Raw genomic sequence first — 16,461 nt, 5'->3', positions numbered from 1 at the left:
CGTACTCACAAAGCAGTGGTCAATGGCTCAATGTCTGGATGGAGATCAGTGACAAGTAGTGTCCCTCAGAAGTCAGTACTGGGACAAATGCTCTTTAACATCTTCATCAATGTATTGACTGTGGGATCGAGTGCATCCTCAGCAGATGACACCAAGTTGTGTGGTGTAGTCAACATGCCTGAGGTATGCGATGCCATCCAGGGAGACCTAGACAGGCTCTAGCAGTGGACCCAGGTGAACGTCAGGAAGTTCAACAAAAACAAGTGCATCATCTTCCAACTGGGTCATAGTATTGGTACAAACTGAAGGATGTAAGGATAGAGCACAGTACCTGGGGTATTGGCAAGCTGGACATGAGCAAGCAATGTGTCCTTGCAGCCCAGAAAGACAACCATACCCTGGGCTACATCAAAACAAGCATAGTCAGCAGACCAAGGAAGATGAACCTGCCCCTCTGTGCTGGTGAGACGTCACGTGAAGTACTGTGTTCACATGTGGAGTCCTCAGTACAGGAGAAATATGGACCTGCTGGAATATGTCCAGAAGAGGGACATAAAAATGATCCAAACAATGGAACATCTTCCCTACAAGAAAAGGCTGAAAGAGCTTGGACTGTTCAGCCTGCAGAAGAGAAGGCTCTAGGGAGACCTAAGAGCAGCCTGTCTAAATGGGGGCTATGAAAAGGAAGGGGAAGGATTCTTTAGCAGGGTCTGCTGTGATATGACAAGGGGAAATGCTTTCAAACTAAAGAAAGAAAAATTTAGACTGAATATAAGGAAGTTCTTGTTATTTTGTTTTTACAATAATGGTGGTGAGACACTGGAACAAAACAAGATGGCCAGAGAGGTGGCGGATGTCCTGTCCTTAAAGACACTCAAGGGCAGGCTGGACAGGGCACTGAGGAACCTGATAATGCTGTAGGCGTTCCTGTTCACTGCAGGGACGTTGGACAAGATGGCCTTCAAAGGTCCCATCCAACTCAAATGATTCAATGATTCTAACATTAAGAAACATTAGCTACTGATAATACAACTCCACCAGCAGAAAACAGGATAAATCAAGCCATAAAAAGGTGCTCACTTCATCCCAAGACACTACTGCACTAAGCTTGCACTAAGTTTGCCCCTACTATCAATTCTCTTCTACAGCTGCAAAATAAAAATGCATTGCTGAAAATGAGAGGCGGCGGCACTGGCACCCTGTGCACACTAGACAAAAAAATCCTAAGACATAAGTGATTTTCCAGATTTAGGTCAGTAATATGGACTCTAGTTTTCAAAAAGTGGTTCTTCAAGTAAAAACTCAGAAGACTGCAGAAAAGAATGTAATGTGATGAAACAGAATCAATCCCCTTGCATATACCACTACAACACTGAAAAAAAACCTGAAAATGCAACTGGATAAACTGAAATCCATAATTATTATTCAAGGATAATCAGGATTTTCATCATTCTCTTAACTCTTAGCACACTCGTGGTTTTTTGGTACTGTCAACTACATTGTTTTCAAGCAGTACAGTGACAATTTAAAAAAAAAGCATTAAATCCTACAAAGCAATGGTAAAAATGTTATCTCTGATTCCTATAACTGTTAATATCTTGTTTTTCAAATAAATCTTTTTTCATTTGATTTTGTATATCTGACAGCAAATTATTGGTTTTGCTCTCTGTACCTCGTTATAGTTATTTCTAAAGTTTCTACGCACCTTTCATACAACAGCAGAAAGGAAAGAAAATTGCTTTTTATATATTCTAAATATGAGAATATCATAAAGATCACAGACTCCTTCAGGATTAGCCAAAATGTCAACACTAAAAAACTTCATACCTAGTATTTCAGCTCCTTCAAACTGTTGCCTCTTTCTCATCACAACTTAATACTAATCATCAAAGCGCTAATACCAGAAAGACTAGCATACTCAGTTTGTTCAAGCTTAAATCCAATAGCTTTTATATTCCTAGAATATAAATTACTAGGGACAACTGTTTCTGACTTCCCCGAATTTAAAGCATTTGAAGCCAGACTCTGCACGATACTCAAAGTAGAGAAAAGTAGAGAAAGTGCTCTTTTTCTCAGAGCAGCTCTTCCTCACTGACAACATTTGCTACAGTTTTATGTCATAATATGACTGACAGCAACACAGTAATCCTACAATTCTTTTTGGAAAAAAAATTTAAAAAAAAAGCACTGTTACAACACAGTGGTGACACACTGGAACAGGTTGCCCAAGGAGGCTGTGGATGCCTCATCCCTGGAGGGGTTCAAGGCCAGGCTGGAAGTGGCTCTGGGCAGCCTGGTCTGGTGGTTGGTGACCCTGCACATAGCAGTGGGCTTGAAACTCGATGATCACTGTGGTGCTTTTCAACCCAGGCCATTCTGCGGTTCTATGATCCTATGATTCTGACTAAAGGGATGAGAGCTTTTGTTTGCCACGACCAGCTAAGGTTCACAGGCAAGGTTTACTGTGGGTATTTAGCTAGCTCTCTAACTACCAATTTGATGTCTTTAAAAATCCTCCCTCTGGCAATTAATTAAGGTTGTTGAATTTTGATCAGGCATCACAAGTACACAGCCCACTCAGCTGTCCAGTGAATTACACAGACAGATTCAGGGCACTTGCTTCTACTTTTAAATGTAATGACTCTCCGTGCCATCAGGGTGCTGAAACAACAAAGTAATTGGTCTGAACACGCTTTCACAGTCCTTCAGAAACTCTCCACAGCCACAACTACTGCCATCTCTGATCTGCAGCAAATCTAGAGCGGAGTTGTTTGTGCTGGTACAGCCAGTCTCAGCTGAAACACTTATTCTGTCAACAGCTTAGTTTCTGAAGAAAATTGGAAGAACAAAGAACCTTCTAATTGCAAGAAAGTTCTGGCATGCTAGGATTAAATGAAATACACACACAAGCCAATACAACATAATAATACAACTTTATACTTATTTTAATTAGTATTATCATGGCTGCATTAAAAGCAGATTCCCCCAAAGCATATCATACTTTACTTGGCTTACACCTTATGGCTTTTATGTATCTAAAATATTAAATTGTTTATATAAAAAAAAAAGGCATTTTTTAATTACCTGTATATATACAAAACCTTTTCTTGTTCTTTACACAGTCATCTTAGATTTCTGATGCCCATCATCCATCCCTCTGGATACTTTGCAATAGTTAAACAGTAAGAAATGAGAAATGGAAATGACAATCTAAGCATTATAGCACCTCCTTTGATGAAAAAGCCACCTCCCAAAATGTATCTACACCATGCTGTAATGAAATTAAATCTTGCTTTTTGGTCTATAAAGGATATCTACCACAGTAAAGAACTTCTGCTTATGACATTCGGCTTAATTTCTAGTTTATCAGGAAATTTAACTTTGTTTACAAAATAAAAAAAACACTGCTAAAAATTCACTGAATTTTAAAAATGCCTCTCTTTTTCATATGCAGTTCTCAGTAGAACAGTTGCATTTGCTGTTGCTCTCATATGACAAATGCAATTAATGCAGTACAAAACACTTCTCCACTCCGTAGTATTCTTCTGTGGAAAGCGATTTTAATATTTTGATGCTCAAAATTCAACAACAAAAAAATTCATTTTCAAAACAGCACATACTGTATGAGTTTGGGTCTTGTTGAAATGGCAAGTCCTGAATTACCTGAGTGCTGCATTATTCCAGAGGATTTTTATGCTTGCCTAAAAACTTCCAATATTTTCACATTCTATACATACCTGAATTGTAGAATAGGTATTCTGATGAGAAAAAATAAGGTGTGAAGCTTCAGAGACCTCTAACATTTTTACTTTTGTGTTCCTTAAATAATTGCAGGAAGAAATAACACAAAATAAAAATAAGTTGAATTAATATATATATATATATTATTTATTTTTTTTTTTCCAAATGCACAACATGTATCTTACCAGTCTAGTGTGTTCCTAGTCATAAGAAAAAAAAAAAAGCTACTACTAAAATATATACCATACACCATTATTCAGCCCAATGGGAGTTGCAAACAGAGAAGGCATTTTCCTAAACGTCCAGAAGATGGCCACAGAGATCCCAACAGCCAGTTTTCCTTCATATTATTCAAAGCATTCTGGTTAATCTGGTTTTCACACACAGTGTTTAGAACTTAAATCCGCCCAAGGCAACTGTGACTTAACTCGACAAAATTCATTCTTAAGATTGGTCTAGGCCAGGGAACTTCTGGATGGCTGGCCTGCCAAACTCCTAGTGTTTCACAGGTTCCGTTAACAAATACCAGGAGAGAAACAGCATTATTATTCTACCATATTCTTCTACCATACTGTTGCTTTGAGTATGAAAACAGAAATACCTTAACATACATATATCAACTGTCCAGTAGTAAACTGCCACACGGCATTCTCTCCACTGTAAATGAGAGGAAGCATGTTTCCCTACTAGTGGGCAAGGCTATCTCAGATGTACTTGCATTTCTCACAGCAAAACCACATGCACAGGATGGTTGCCATACTACTGTTGGCAAAATGGTAAATTACTGCCTGCATGCATCATGTAGTAAACATGAGGTAGATGGAGATTGCCTATTTCACATCAAATCTGGATTACAAATGATAGAAAATGGATGTTCCAATTGCAGCTAAAAAAATGTTTCCCCTGATTTCAACTATACATACACAGGGACCAAACCAGCTCAGTCACTTCTGTGCTGGAACACTGTAACAGATTTGTCACTGACTGGCATAATAAACATTCTTATGTTATTTATTTACAGCGAGTCATTTTACAGCTTTCCAAATTAGCCCTATTTTCTCCAGTAACAATTCAGTGCTATTTGTTGCCAGTGAGGCCATATATCCCTATACTATTAGACAAGCATACATAAAGTTTTGGTAGAGGAACCCATCTTGAGTTGGGTAATATTCCTCCCAACATCTATCCATGCAAGGAAAAGTAAAACAGGGTAATCCACAGGCACCACACGCCAGCAAAGCAGCACAATTTACATCAGTACAGTCACTATATCTAAGAAACACTGATTTGAACTCTTCTCCCAGTGGTGACTTAAAAAATAATAATAATAATACAGTAATAATTAAATTTCCAGAAAAAGAATTTGTGCTTTTGACTTGCAGTAATTTCATATACAAACTTCTGAGTAGATCCAATGGTTCCACGATTAGGTGAGCAATGAATTAGAGAATGAAATGAAATGAAAGAGATACAAAATGCAAATAAAGCACCAAACACTGAGTCCCAGACACTTTCCTAGGTCAAGCTCTCTCAGAAAAAATAATCAGCGCTGAATAACTTTTCACAACTCTTAGTTTTAAAGAAAGGTGTACACTACACTAGGTTAGTTAAGGTGTGTTAAGGTTAGCTAAGGATAGCTAACCTTACTAACCTTAACTTAGGTTAGCTAAGGATAACAACAGGATGAGGAATAGTTTGAAACTAAAAGAGAGGAGATTTGGATGAGGTATTAGGACAATATTTTTTACTCAGAGTGGTGAGGCACTGACACAGGCTACCCAGAGAAGTTGTGGATACTCCATTCCTGGAGTCATTTAAGGCCAGGTTGGATGGGGCCCTGGACAACCTGATCTGGTGGGTGGCAGAGCAGTTGGAACTTCAGGGTTGATCTTCAGGGTCCCTTCCAACCCAAGCCATTCCATGCTTCATTCTATCATAAAGTCATAGCCCACGTTCCTGCTACTCTCTGAATGCCAACTATCTTCTTGTTAGGATTAGAAAGTACCACATATAAGACTGAAGTCACACAAAGCCCAGTTCTCCAGGAAATTTTTAGCAAGTCTAATACTGCTCCAGAAAAGGACACTATAACTCAAAAAGAGACTCTAGTTCTGAAATTTCAAGCATGCTGGATCAGAATGGCACGTGCCTCAATAACAGTAATTTAAAATGCAACATCTGTAGGAAAAAATATAATTATAACTGAAATCACTAGGATCTCCCTGCCATATAAGCCCCATTTTATAATTGAGCTGCAATAATTATGTTCACATTCTTCCTGTTTCAATCTCAAAAGATATCATTATTTAGTATTACTACTCATAAATCACACTAAAAGCAAATGGATTTTATAAGCAAAAGTAGTACTGGATAACAGCTACAGTACTGAGATAACATTATCTTCCTTAAAGGTTTGATTGAGCTTATCTAAAAATGTCGATCTCACAATAAATCACAAACATTGATCTCACACAAAAATAACGCAATTTTAAAGTTCAGCCTGAACAGAAGGAAAAAATCTCTACAGAAGACTGATGACTAGTTTTGTGGTTCAACTAAAAGAACACATTTAGGACTACATGCACTTATATGTAAGTCATTCTAACAGACCATAGCGCATTTAGCATGTATGACTAAAAAAAATATTAAAGTACTACATCCTAAAACAATGCCATCTGAAAGAGGTGATTGATAAAAGTCAAGTTGTATTTACAGTTCAATCAGCATCAGAAATATCTGGTTTCAATGGGAAAATTTAGAAGTCTTCAATAGATGTTAGCAGCATTCCATTCAAGTAAATTTTCCATAACCAATCTGTACATCATTAATAAACTGCTATAGTGTAGAAGTGAACTAGTGAAAACCCATTTTAATGTGTTTCAGAGACTGCTAAATATACTGAAGTAGTTCATGGTGCATATCCATCATCTCACATCCCACATACTCACAGGTTCACCCAGAAACAGAGAATATATTTTAGTATTTTGTTAACAATATCCTAATCATTTTTTTTAAACTAGCTGTACCCTTATTGTTACGATTTTGATTCTTGCTGCGTATCTTTACACATTTCTCCTTCTAAGGCTGTTATAGACATAAACAGCAACTAATTCTGATATTATGAGATATATATCAGCTGGAGGTACACTGGAGGGATTCAGAGCTCTTTCATTCTTGAAGATATTCAGAAGGCCTCTGGACACGCTCCTGGTAAACTGGTGCTAAGCATGCCTGCTTGAGCAGGGGGCTGGATCAATAACGTCCAGAGGTCTATTCCAATCTCAACCAGTCTGCAATTCTGTGATTCCTCATGGTACCCTTACAACAATATTTCCTACTGGACTGCAGTTGGCTTTCTAATTTATTGATTGTTTATTAACTGATTACTCCCCCTCTAAATCAAGTGATAAAGAATACTTATTTTTTTTTCTGTTGGTTATATCTAAACATCATTATTTCTGGGTTTCCCTCAAACAGAATTACATGGGTTCCCAAATAGATTCGATTAATGTTAACTTACTACCCTTTTTTTCTGACCTTAAATGTCTGTCAAGTTCAAAGCAAGATAAATTTGTTTCCTGCCCTCTAATTTCTAGTATACATGTGGACTCAGCAAGAATCCATACATTAATAAAACTTTAGTTAACTCTGATAAATGCCTATTTGCAACTCTGAAAACATACCTATCTCAAAGTAGAATACTTTAAGCATCATCAAATGCTGTTACTATGTGTAAACTGAAATATGTACGTATTTTCATTATGTACTCTAACTGTTCATACAAAAAATGTAAAGGTGTTCACAAAGCAGTCAGACATATCTACTTTGAAGCAAGCTCTTACTGATTTAATCCTTATTTTCTTCCACTTATAACACACAATTCACTGTTTTCCATCTTTGTTTATGTACTTTTCTGACCTTGGAAGACTAAGGATTAAGACAGGTCTATTTACAAGCAAGAGCCTCAGCTATGCAGGAGATTTTAACTCTATTTAAAAGGAAAAAAGGCCAGAAATGGAAATAGAAAAGTATATATCTTATAATAATTCTTATTAATGATCTGCAGAGGAAGAAAGATAATGACAGTAAAGAGGAATCTCTTGATGAAAGAAAATGAAATATGCATAAGGGAAATGCAGTATATACCTGTATGCTGTTTCATTAACCAAAGACTCTCCTAAATAATTAACTTGATAGTTCAAAATGCACCTCTGTAACACACAGGTCATCGGAGAAGCAAACAAAACCCAGATTTTCCAAATGGGTTGATGTTGGGAGGAACAGATTGAAAGTGGAAGATTGGCAAGGAAGAGGGAAGTGGTCATGAGGACAGAAGTCTCGCAAGGAGGACTGTAAATATGTTCAAGTGACTTTGCAGCTAGGAATATGCAAGATCTATAGAGTAGTACTGTGGAAAAATACATATATTATAGCTACTGCTGTTTGCCCTCTGTGTGTTTCACAAGTATAACATCTCTGTATAAATAATGTAGGTATTTGGTAGAGTTGGAAGTACTCTATCAAACACACCTGAGCTACCTGCTTGGTAAAGCGAAGATCAAAACATTGAAGATCACAGCACTGTGACAAACCCTTGATAAGCAGGTATAAACAGCAGGCCAGGTATCCTTTTGCATGGATCAAGATTGACACTGCCTGTGTCCCCCGCATGTGCGCCTCTGCCCAAGTACTGCTTGGGGATACCCTCAGTTGGAGAAACAACAAAAATAAATTTACTCTTTGTGCTTCAGCCATGGGTTTGTGGCTTTCCTGTTGCCCTTCTGTGCTGACTCACAATTGACCACAGGAAGATGGTATATTTCAGTCACCAAGTTCCAATGTATATAGAACTGTGGCAATACTATCTTCCAGTCTCTCAACGTATCTTTAGCATTAGGTGTGAATTCACTGTTTTGGGTTTTTTCGGATGTACTGGAACACAAAATTACTCATATATTGTCTTGAGAGCATTTGGGAGGATGTACATTTTGTGTGAAATGTACAGGTTTCTCTCAAAGCTAAGATTTAACAATAAATAAAGCATTAGAAACTAGAGTTTAATTCATAGCCTGTGTCAGTTGTATAGGAGGCAATGAAGTCTGTAGAGTCCTAGAATACACTATAAGATCCAAAGCATTTCTTTAAAACCTGAAATAAATTCCAGAACTTGATGGAAAAATCATTTAACTTCACATGTTCAACTTCATGTGGTGCTTTTCCCTGTTAGAAGTACTGAAGAATTAAATGCGTTGTAAAAAGCCAACAATGGTATGTTTTGATCCATTTGCACACTCAACTAGCTATTTACTGAGCCCACTCCGCTGCCTGCCACATACTGCTTGGAAACAAGGTTAGTATCAAACATAGCATTAGATTTACAGACTTTATGGACGTTTGTAACAATCAAAAGCATTGAGTAGCATGTGCAAAGCAAGCAGTAACACTGAAGAAAGTAGCTGTAGGAACCTCTCCCAGCTTTTACAGAATTCACCATAAGGAATAATTGAGCCCAGACCAGGATGAGTTTCACATCTTTAACTTTTAATGCTCTAGATACGTCTCTTCATTGAATCCTTCTGAAATTACATTTAGCAAATATCTTCGTTCTCCTTACGGAAACCATAAGATCAGATTCATTTTTAAAATTATCTCTCTTCTTTTTTTCCAAAAATGTCATATATTTCATTTTGAATTTTTATTTTGTATCATCCTAATATGGAAGAAGTCAAAACACAGAGCAGAGTTATTTCCTGAAATGATGTGAAAATGAGAAGCACAGATATTGGAAACAGGACATATAGTTGAGAATTAATCTGACAAGTGTTTAAATGATACAGCCAGAAAGCCTAAAGTGAAAATGAATAACAACTATTAAAGAACAAAAATAAATTCACAAGAAAAGGTACTGTAAATACATTAGGAAAGGAGGACAAAGTAAAATGCAGAACTACTACATCAAAGATAAGGGAAACAAATAACGGATGATACAAAGAAATCTCAATATTTAATACTTCTACTGCTTCAATCCTTACAAAAAAAGATCATAGTCACAGGTTCCTAACAGTAGTGATTCTAAGATGGGTGAATTACAGGCCAGATGATGGAAAGCTGAAAGATATTTTGGTAGTTCAGGTACATTCAAGTTGGCAGAATCTTGTGATGTTCATGCTAGAGTACCTACCAAACTAGCTAAAGAAATCCCAGAACTATTAGTAACTGTCTTTCAGGAATCGAGGACAGGAAAGGGGAAATACCACATCTTTATTTAGAAAACAAAAAGGAAAGACAAGAGGAATTACTAATCAGCCAGCCTATAGGTGACAGCAGCAAAAATATTTGACAAAAATGTTAAATAAACAGTTTATGGACCTCTAATGAACAGGAAAGGTGATAAGAACCAGCTCACACGAATTAATCAAGAACAAGTCATGTCAAATCAATCTAAGTGCCTTCTCAACTCGGAAACTTGCCTAGTGGATAAGAAGAAGAAGTAGTAAAATACTTAAGCTATTATAAGACTTTTTTGCTATCCTAGATGATAGTCAAATCAGAGAATTACATTCTAGGTGTAATCACTGCTAGGTAGATAAACATCTGGTGGGAAAAAATGCACTTACTGAGTAGCTTTCAAGGGCTGGTTGTCAGATCTGAAATGGAATCATGAAGAAGTCTGAAAATATTTCCAGTAATGATCTGGATGAAGAAACAGAAAGCACATTCATGAAAGTGAACGTTACATCAAGTTGCAAGTGAATTAAAGCACTCTGGGGGGTAAGACTAAAAGTCTGCATTACCTTGGCAAATCATCAGATAACATCAAGTAGTAGCAAGAATTAATGAAGAATGTATCATCTGTGAAATAACTACAAAAACCTGATTCCAACAATATTGACCAGGAATATTGACCTCCAGCCCAAGCACAGGACTCTGAAGAACTGCAGCATTAGAAAACTGTTAGAGAATGCTTTGGGAAAAAAAGAAGCACAGAATGCTGCTAACTATATGTCAGATATGAGAAAGCAGAAGTTTATTAGAAGCTACAAAACACTCAGAAGGAAAGACAAAAGATGTAGGACTGAGACTGGATTTATGTTTTATTACTGAATTCTCATCTCTGATCACATTTTATCTGCGGACAGTAAATAACCCTCTATGAAACTGAAAACAAGTTGTTTCTGAATCGGTGTTATCTGTGTTAGTCCTGGTTACAAGGATAAAGGTTTGAAATTGGCAGACACATCACAGTAATACTGTCAAGCAATGGTGGGGCTGCAAATCAGAGACCTAGTCAGTAAGAGTTTCAGCTCCTTAGAGGAGAAAATGCAGATGGACTAGCTAATGGGAAATGTATTTGAAGAGTCCTGTAACAATACTACTCCAGTTAATATAAATAGGAAAAATTCTCAGAGTATAATTCACGTGATCAACCTAAAGCACTAGGGGAAGAGAGCATTTGGGCAAATTAGTTTTAGCTTTTGACCCAAAATAGAAAAAAAACAACCTCAAAATTATCCACAAGACAGATTTTCTATTTTTCATTCAGCTCTTCTTCTGACATCATCTGCAATTTTTTCATTGAATCAAGAAGTGATAGGGATAAAACTTAATGAAAGAAGAAGCTAAACAGTTATCATTCAAATGTCTCCCAGATCACATCATATATAGTTCTCACGCATCTTAGCAGAGTACATTTCACACTTTGATAAGTAGTGCTTCCTTCCATCAAGGTACTTCAATCTAACATCTTATTTCAGAGCTATTCCTTCTATGAGCATGCTAGCTGTGAACACTGCTTCTGTTTCACTATATCTCTTACGGGATAATCCTTGAGGTTCTCGTTTGTGAAGTAGTAGATTACCAAGTTGAGTATTTATTTAAACTACCGAAAATACTTCTGAAAATTATAAGGAATTAATTACGATCAAGGCCATGAAACACTGTTTTTCAGGTCTGATCTCCATCTCCAATGTGTTTAAGGTTTCACAAATGGTTAACCTATCTGTTAACCTCTACAGGAGTCGCATCTCACTGCTGCATGTTCCTGCCATTTTCCTTAAAACAGGTTCTTGTGTCTTATCTCTTTATGAGCAAATTCAACTCACTAAGCTGGCAGAAATTAAATGCAAAAACAACCAAAAAAAAAAGTGAAGGTGAAGTAGTTTCAGGAAGTAGGAAAGCTGCAAACCTCCTCAATCAGAATCCAACTGCAAATGTGAGTGAACTTACTTTTAATTGGATAGGAGATCACCTTCTTGGTATATACTTCCAGATTACAATTCAGGCTGCATGGTTACATTAAAAAACTAAAATCAATCAACTTACTGCGAGAAAGATTCTCAAGGGCTTTTCCAAGTTTTTTGCTCTCTTGAAGAATATGATTTAGCTCATCAAAATCATGGTTCTCCGGTTTTGTCCTCCAATCCCACTTAGGATGCTCTATTGACCTTGGCACTAAATATACACAGATATATACACGAAGTTTAGATTTGGTAGTTCAAACTCCTACAGGAGAAAAAAAATAGCTGTACAATGTGTTTACAAGCTCAAGAATTTTGAGTGGAAATTGTTTAATTATCATCTTATTTAACAGCTGGAAATATTTTATTTGGTCACCGTGAAAAATGAAAACATCTGTGAGCAAATACATACTCTGGATGACTATGACTGAATTAATTGGCAATCAGCAATAATTGACGCTAACAATTAAAAAATAATAAAAATTCTGATACTTACAGAAAATCAACTTAGTCTTTGGGAAATTCAGTCCAAAACTCAGTTTTCTACATGTTAATTACTACTGAAACCTTTGACTAAAATTCAAAGCAAGTTTTTCACTGCTAAGCTAACCTCATGTCCAAATGCAGAAATAAAGAGGAGTTCCTGAGGTATTTAGGACTCACAATACTTAACGCTGCATCAATGAACATGAACATTCTGAACAACTTTTAGAAATGAGAACAAAAATAATGTCTCTGGATCTACTGACTTCTGAACTAAAAGCAATTGTCGGGTTGTTTCCAAACACAGCATTGCCATGCTGAGAAGCACACACACTGCTGTGAAGATGATTACGTTTAGTTCACATTCGCAACAGAAAGAACCAGCTGCATTTATCAGTGGTTGATTACTACTCCCCTAAGAATAACTTCAAAAACAGAGCGTACAAAGATACACTCAATGCCTGCTGGCCAGCTTTGAAATATTAATTTTCAATTTTGATAGCTGTTAACTAATTTATGATTACAAACATCATTTTCATTAAACACTACAAAGAAAACTTGCAGACTCCTAAAGACTGTGTGAAAAAAAAAAAAAACACCAAAGGTACCTCATGATCATTTGCAATTTCAAAGTGCTTTGATAACGGTATGGGGAAATTTATCTCAGACTTTAAGCTTTGGTAGCTAGTACAAAATGTTTTAAATAACTGATGCTATTCAAATTTGCCTTAGTGCTAACTGCTCTCTGGATGTATACAGAATGTGCTCCACTCTGGATCAACTCCACAAGGTAAAGTTGAGGTTAAGTCAAATGCCAGGTAAAGAAATGGCACGATGTCCCCCCGATGTCACAAAAATAAAATATTTTTTTAAATATAATTCTATCTCCCACAGGCATACATGAAATTATCTATAAACTGGACATCTAAACAGAGTCTGAAAATCCAGGGTTTGTTCTGATCTGTAACTCCCACTCAGGAACCTGGTTAAGTCTTACAGATACTAATATCTGCAATTACAGACATTCTCAAAGAGAGAAGACATAGAAAAAACAGACTAGAAAAACAGAAACACGGGAAGTCTCAAGAAGAAGGGAGGAAAGTGGAAAGTTGGAGTGAAAAATGTCAGCCTCATTCTCCTTTGTGTTCAAAGAGTCACGTATTTCTGAAAAGGAATTTTGAGAAAGGGAATTAATGAACTATGGTCATTTCTAGTAACAAATAGCGGCCTGTCAGATGGACAGCTTACAGTTTTTGCTACTACTTTCAAAAGCTAATTCTTTACTTCCTGTTTTAGAAGGGACCATGCACATTAGAATTCATGTAATTTTTTTTGCGATAAAAATTTTCCTCTATTCATAAATAACTTCAACTAAGTATCACAATTTCAGTGTTTCTCATTTTTCTTTATTTTGCAGAAAACAAAATGTTACTTCTGATATTTTTTCTAAATTTTCTGTAGTTCTGTTAACACCAAATAGAAATATCTAGTAAACTTTCACAGAAATTCTACAAGTTATCTCCATTTTTACTCCTTAGGTTCACATTGAGATCTAATGAACTTTAATTGCCTGCTTTTTCCCATCACCCTTCATTGTACCAACAACATATTCTATAGCATCACTTACTAACCTACTACCAGATTGACAGATTTTTCTTTCCATTTACAACACTACAAAGAACTCATCGTAGCACAGAAACCTCACGTTACCACCAAAATACAATGGAGAACAATTTCATATTGTAAAACCATGAACAAAGATATCCAAGGCTTAGAGCTTCCAGGCTGCAGGAAATTGCAACAGGTTGGAATATGCTATCATGCCATTTTCAAACAAATCATATTTTTCAAAATCCATAAGGGCAGAATTTTTTGAGAAACAATATAATTTCCAAATAAAATCTGTCATGAGATCCAAAAGAGGTGCTGAAAGAAACAAAAACCATTTCCACTCAACAGCTGTGAAGCTTCCAAGATCAGCAGTCGTTTGGTATGTGGACGACCTGCATCAGGAACACGAGAGTTTCAAGACTTTTGCCTTGGAAAGAGTGAATCAGTTCCTAGTTTGGTCTGGTCTCCAGTTTCAGGGAAATGTCCTACAAACACCAGAATCTTTGATTGTTTTGTATCTCACTAGAGGGATACTGGGAAAGCAAACAAAAACCTGGCAGAAATTTTCTCTGTTGGTTAGCACAGTCTGTATATTAACGAACCACTGTCAGTACTTTGGTGAAAATGCATCCAAAACAGACACGTTATGGAACACTTCTGTTTCAATAACTTACTTTATTAAGACAAAACTGAGGAAGAAGACATGCAGAATTAAAAATTTCTATTACTTCTAGAAGACTTAATTCTTTTTACCTACTTACTTATCCAAGAAATGATTGAATACTAAAATTAAAAACTCCTTTGTTACATTATGTGACAAATATCTCTCCTTTCAAGGCTCATGTTCTGCTAACTTATAAATACTTTGAAAATCTGAACTTGTACCATCCCAACAACATGATAAACAAAACCAGCCTTTTCAAAGCAAATGACTTTATGTGAAGCATACAGAACCACATAAACACTATAACGACCCTTCCCTAAGATCATTTGAAATGCATCTTTTCCTCTACAAAGTTCATCATATTTCACTTGTATCTCATTTCACATTTATCAAAATCCATTCATTACATTCCAACTTTCTTCCTTTATTATACTTACTAATTCCTCAAATTCATGTCAGTAATTTTAAATCGTTCATCACATTACCTGCCTCAACTCATTTGCCTTGAGACATTTATATACTTACTCTCGAGATTATTTGATTATCGTGTAGAAGATCTATGACATCTACTTATAGCATTTGTGTAGAAATATTTAGCTTTTCCCTTTCTGTTTCCCTTTTCCCATCTCATCTAAGGAGACAGCAAAAACATGCTTCCTTGTATTTCTGCTTCTCTGGTGTTGTCCTCCATTCACCTCCTCCCCACATACAAATCCCCCAACAAATGCACATCAACAACAGATTCATTTCTAAATTTGCTATAAGTTCTGTCATATCACCTGACCATTTTCACTGTAGTAGATCAGTATTGTTTCGGTACTGTTTTTACCTACATATACTTGTAATTTCAAAACATAATTTGCAGATGAAATTAGACTAGTTGCTCATTAAATTCTCTAGCAGTAGGTTCATGGGAAAGTTATACCTATCACAAGGCACCACGTCACATATTCATGCACACAACTGTTCATCGTAGGAAAAAAATGTAGGAGCTACATTTCATTAACACATTGTATATTATTTTTGCATCCGAAAGAACAAAAATGCAGATATTATTGAACATAAAATTGCTCAGGTATTAAAATCTCACAAGATGTTTCAGATTACGGTTCTTACAGTATCTGGATACCAGAAGGCTAAGAGCATAAAGGCCTGTAGTACTAGACAGAAAATTGGTGATTAGAAGTATATAACACCAACACCAACAGAAACCTGGAAAGAGAACAGTGAACTGAAATAGAGGGAAAGAATGACTTGTGAACTGATTTAATATGAAGTTGGCAAAGACATCAACCTACTTTGCCTAACACTAGCTAACTGGATAGCAAGAAGTCTGTTTCACAAACTACTTAGAAACTTCAAAATTGATTATTCTTCAAATATTGGATGTGATCATCCAGATATTTCATTGGACAGGCATGCATGCACACACACACACTGAGGCCTAGCTTCAAACCTCTTCCCTTGCCAGACAACAACAGAAGCCCAGGTACATTTTTGCAAACAAGTACTCAGACCACTATGGCACCACAGTTTCCCATTTGTGTGTTTGTTTCAGGTATGACAGAGATTGTTGACAGCCAGAAAGAAGAACTCAAAGAACTTTTCTAGTAAAAAAAAAATTGAAAGCTTAAGAAAGAGAGATCTGTGCAAGAATAACATGAACTCTGAATTCAATATCAGCTTTCCAGAAAGAAACGATGTTCTCTCTAATTAACTAAACAT

At 36.3% G+C, this 16,461-nt stretch overlaps 1 protein-coding gene across 2 annotated transcripts in view; it reads right to left on the bottom strand.

The window, feature by feature from the left end:
* LOC100544232 (uncharacterized protein C8orf34-like) overlaps positions 1 to 16,461 on the bottom strand; it is a 49,948-nt gene that overhangs the window by 13,721 nt on the left and 19,766 nt on the right. Inside the window, exon 4 of one of the 2 annotated variants that reach the window (XM_019614104.2) lies at positions 12,064 to 12,192. The exons of the other annotated variant lie outside the window; for it this stretch is intronic. Coding sequence (XP_019469649.1) covers positions 12,064 to 12,192 — 129 coding nt within the window. The remainder of the gene's footprint in view (positions 1 to 12,063; positions 12,193 to 16,461) is intronic. 2 annotated transcript variants of the gene reach the window in all.

Source organism: Meleagris gallopavo, chromosome 3 (genome assembly GCF_000146605.3).
Source record: "Meleagris gallopavo isolate NT-WF06-2002-E0010 breed Aviagen turkey brand Nicholas breeding stock chromosome 3, Turkey_5.1, whole genome shotgun sequence".
Taxonomy (NCBI): Eukaryota; Metazoa; Chordata; class Aves; order Galliformes; family Phasianidae; genus Meleagris; species Meleagris gallopavo.
Note: the sequence above shows the minus strand (reverse complement) of the source record. Positions and strands in the feature narration are given on the sequence as shown.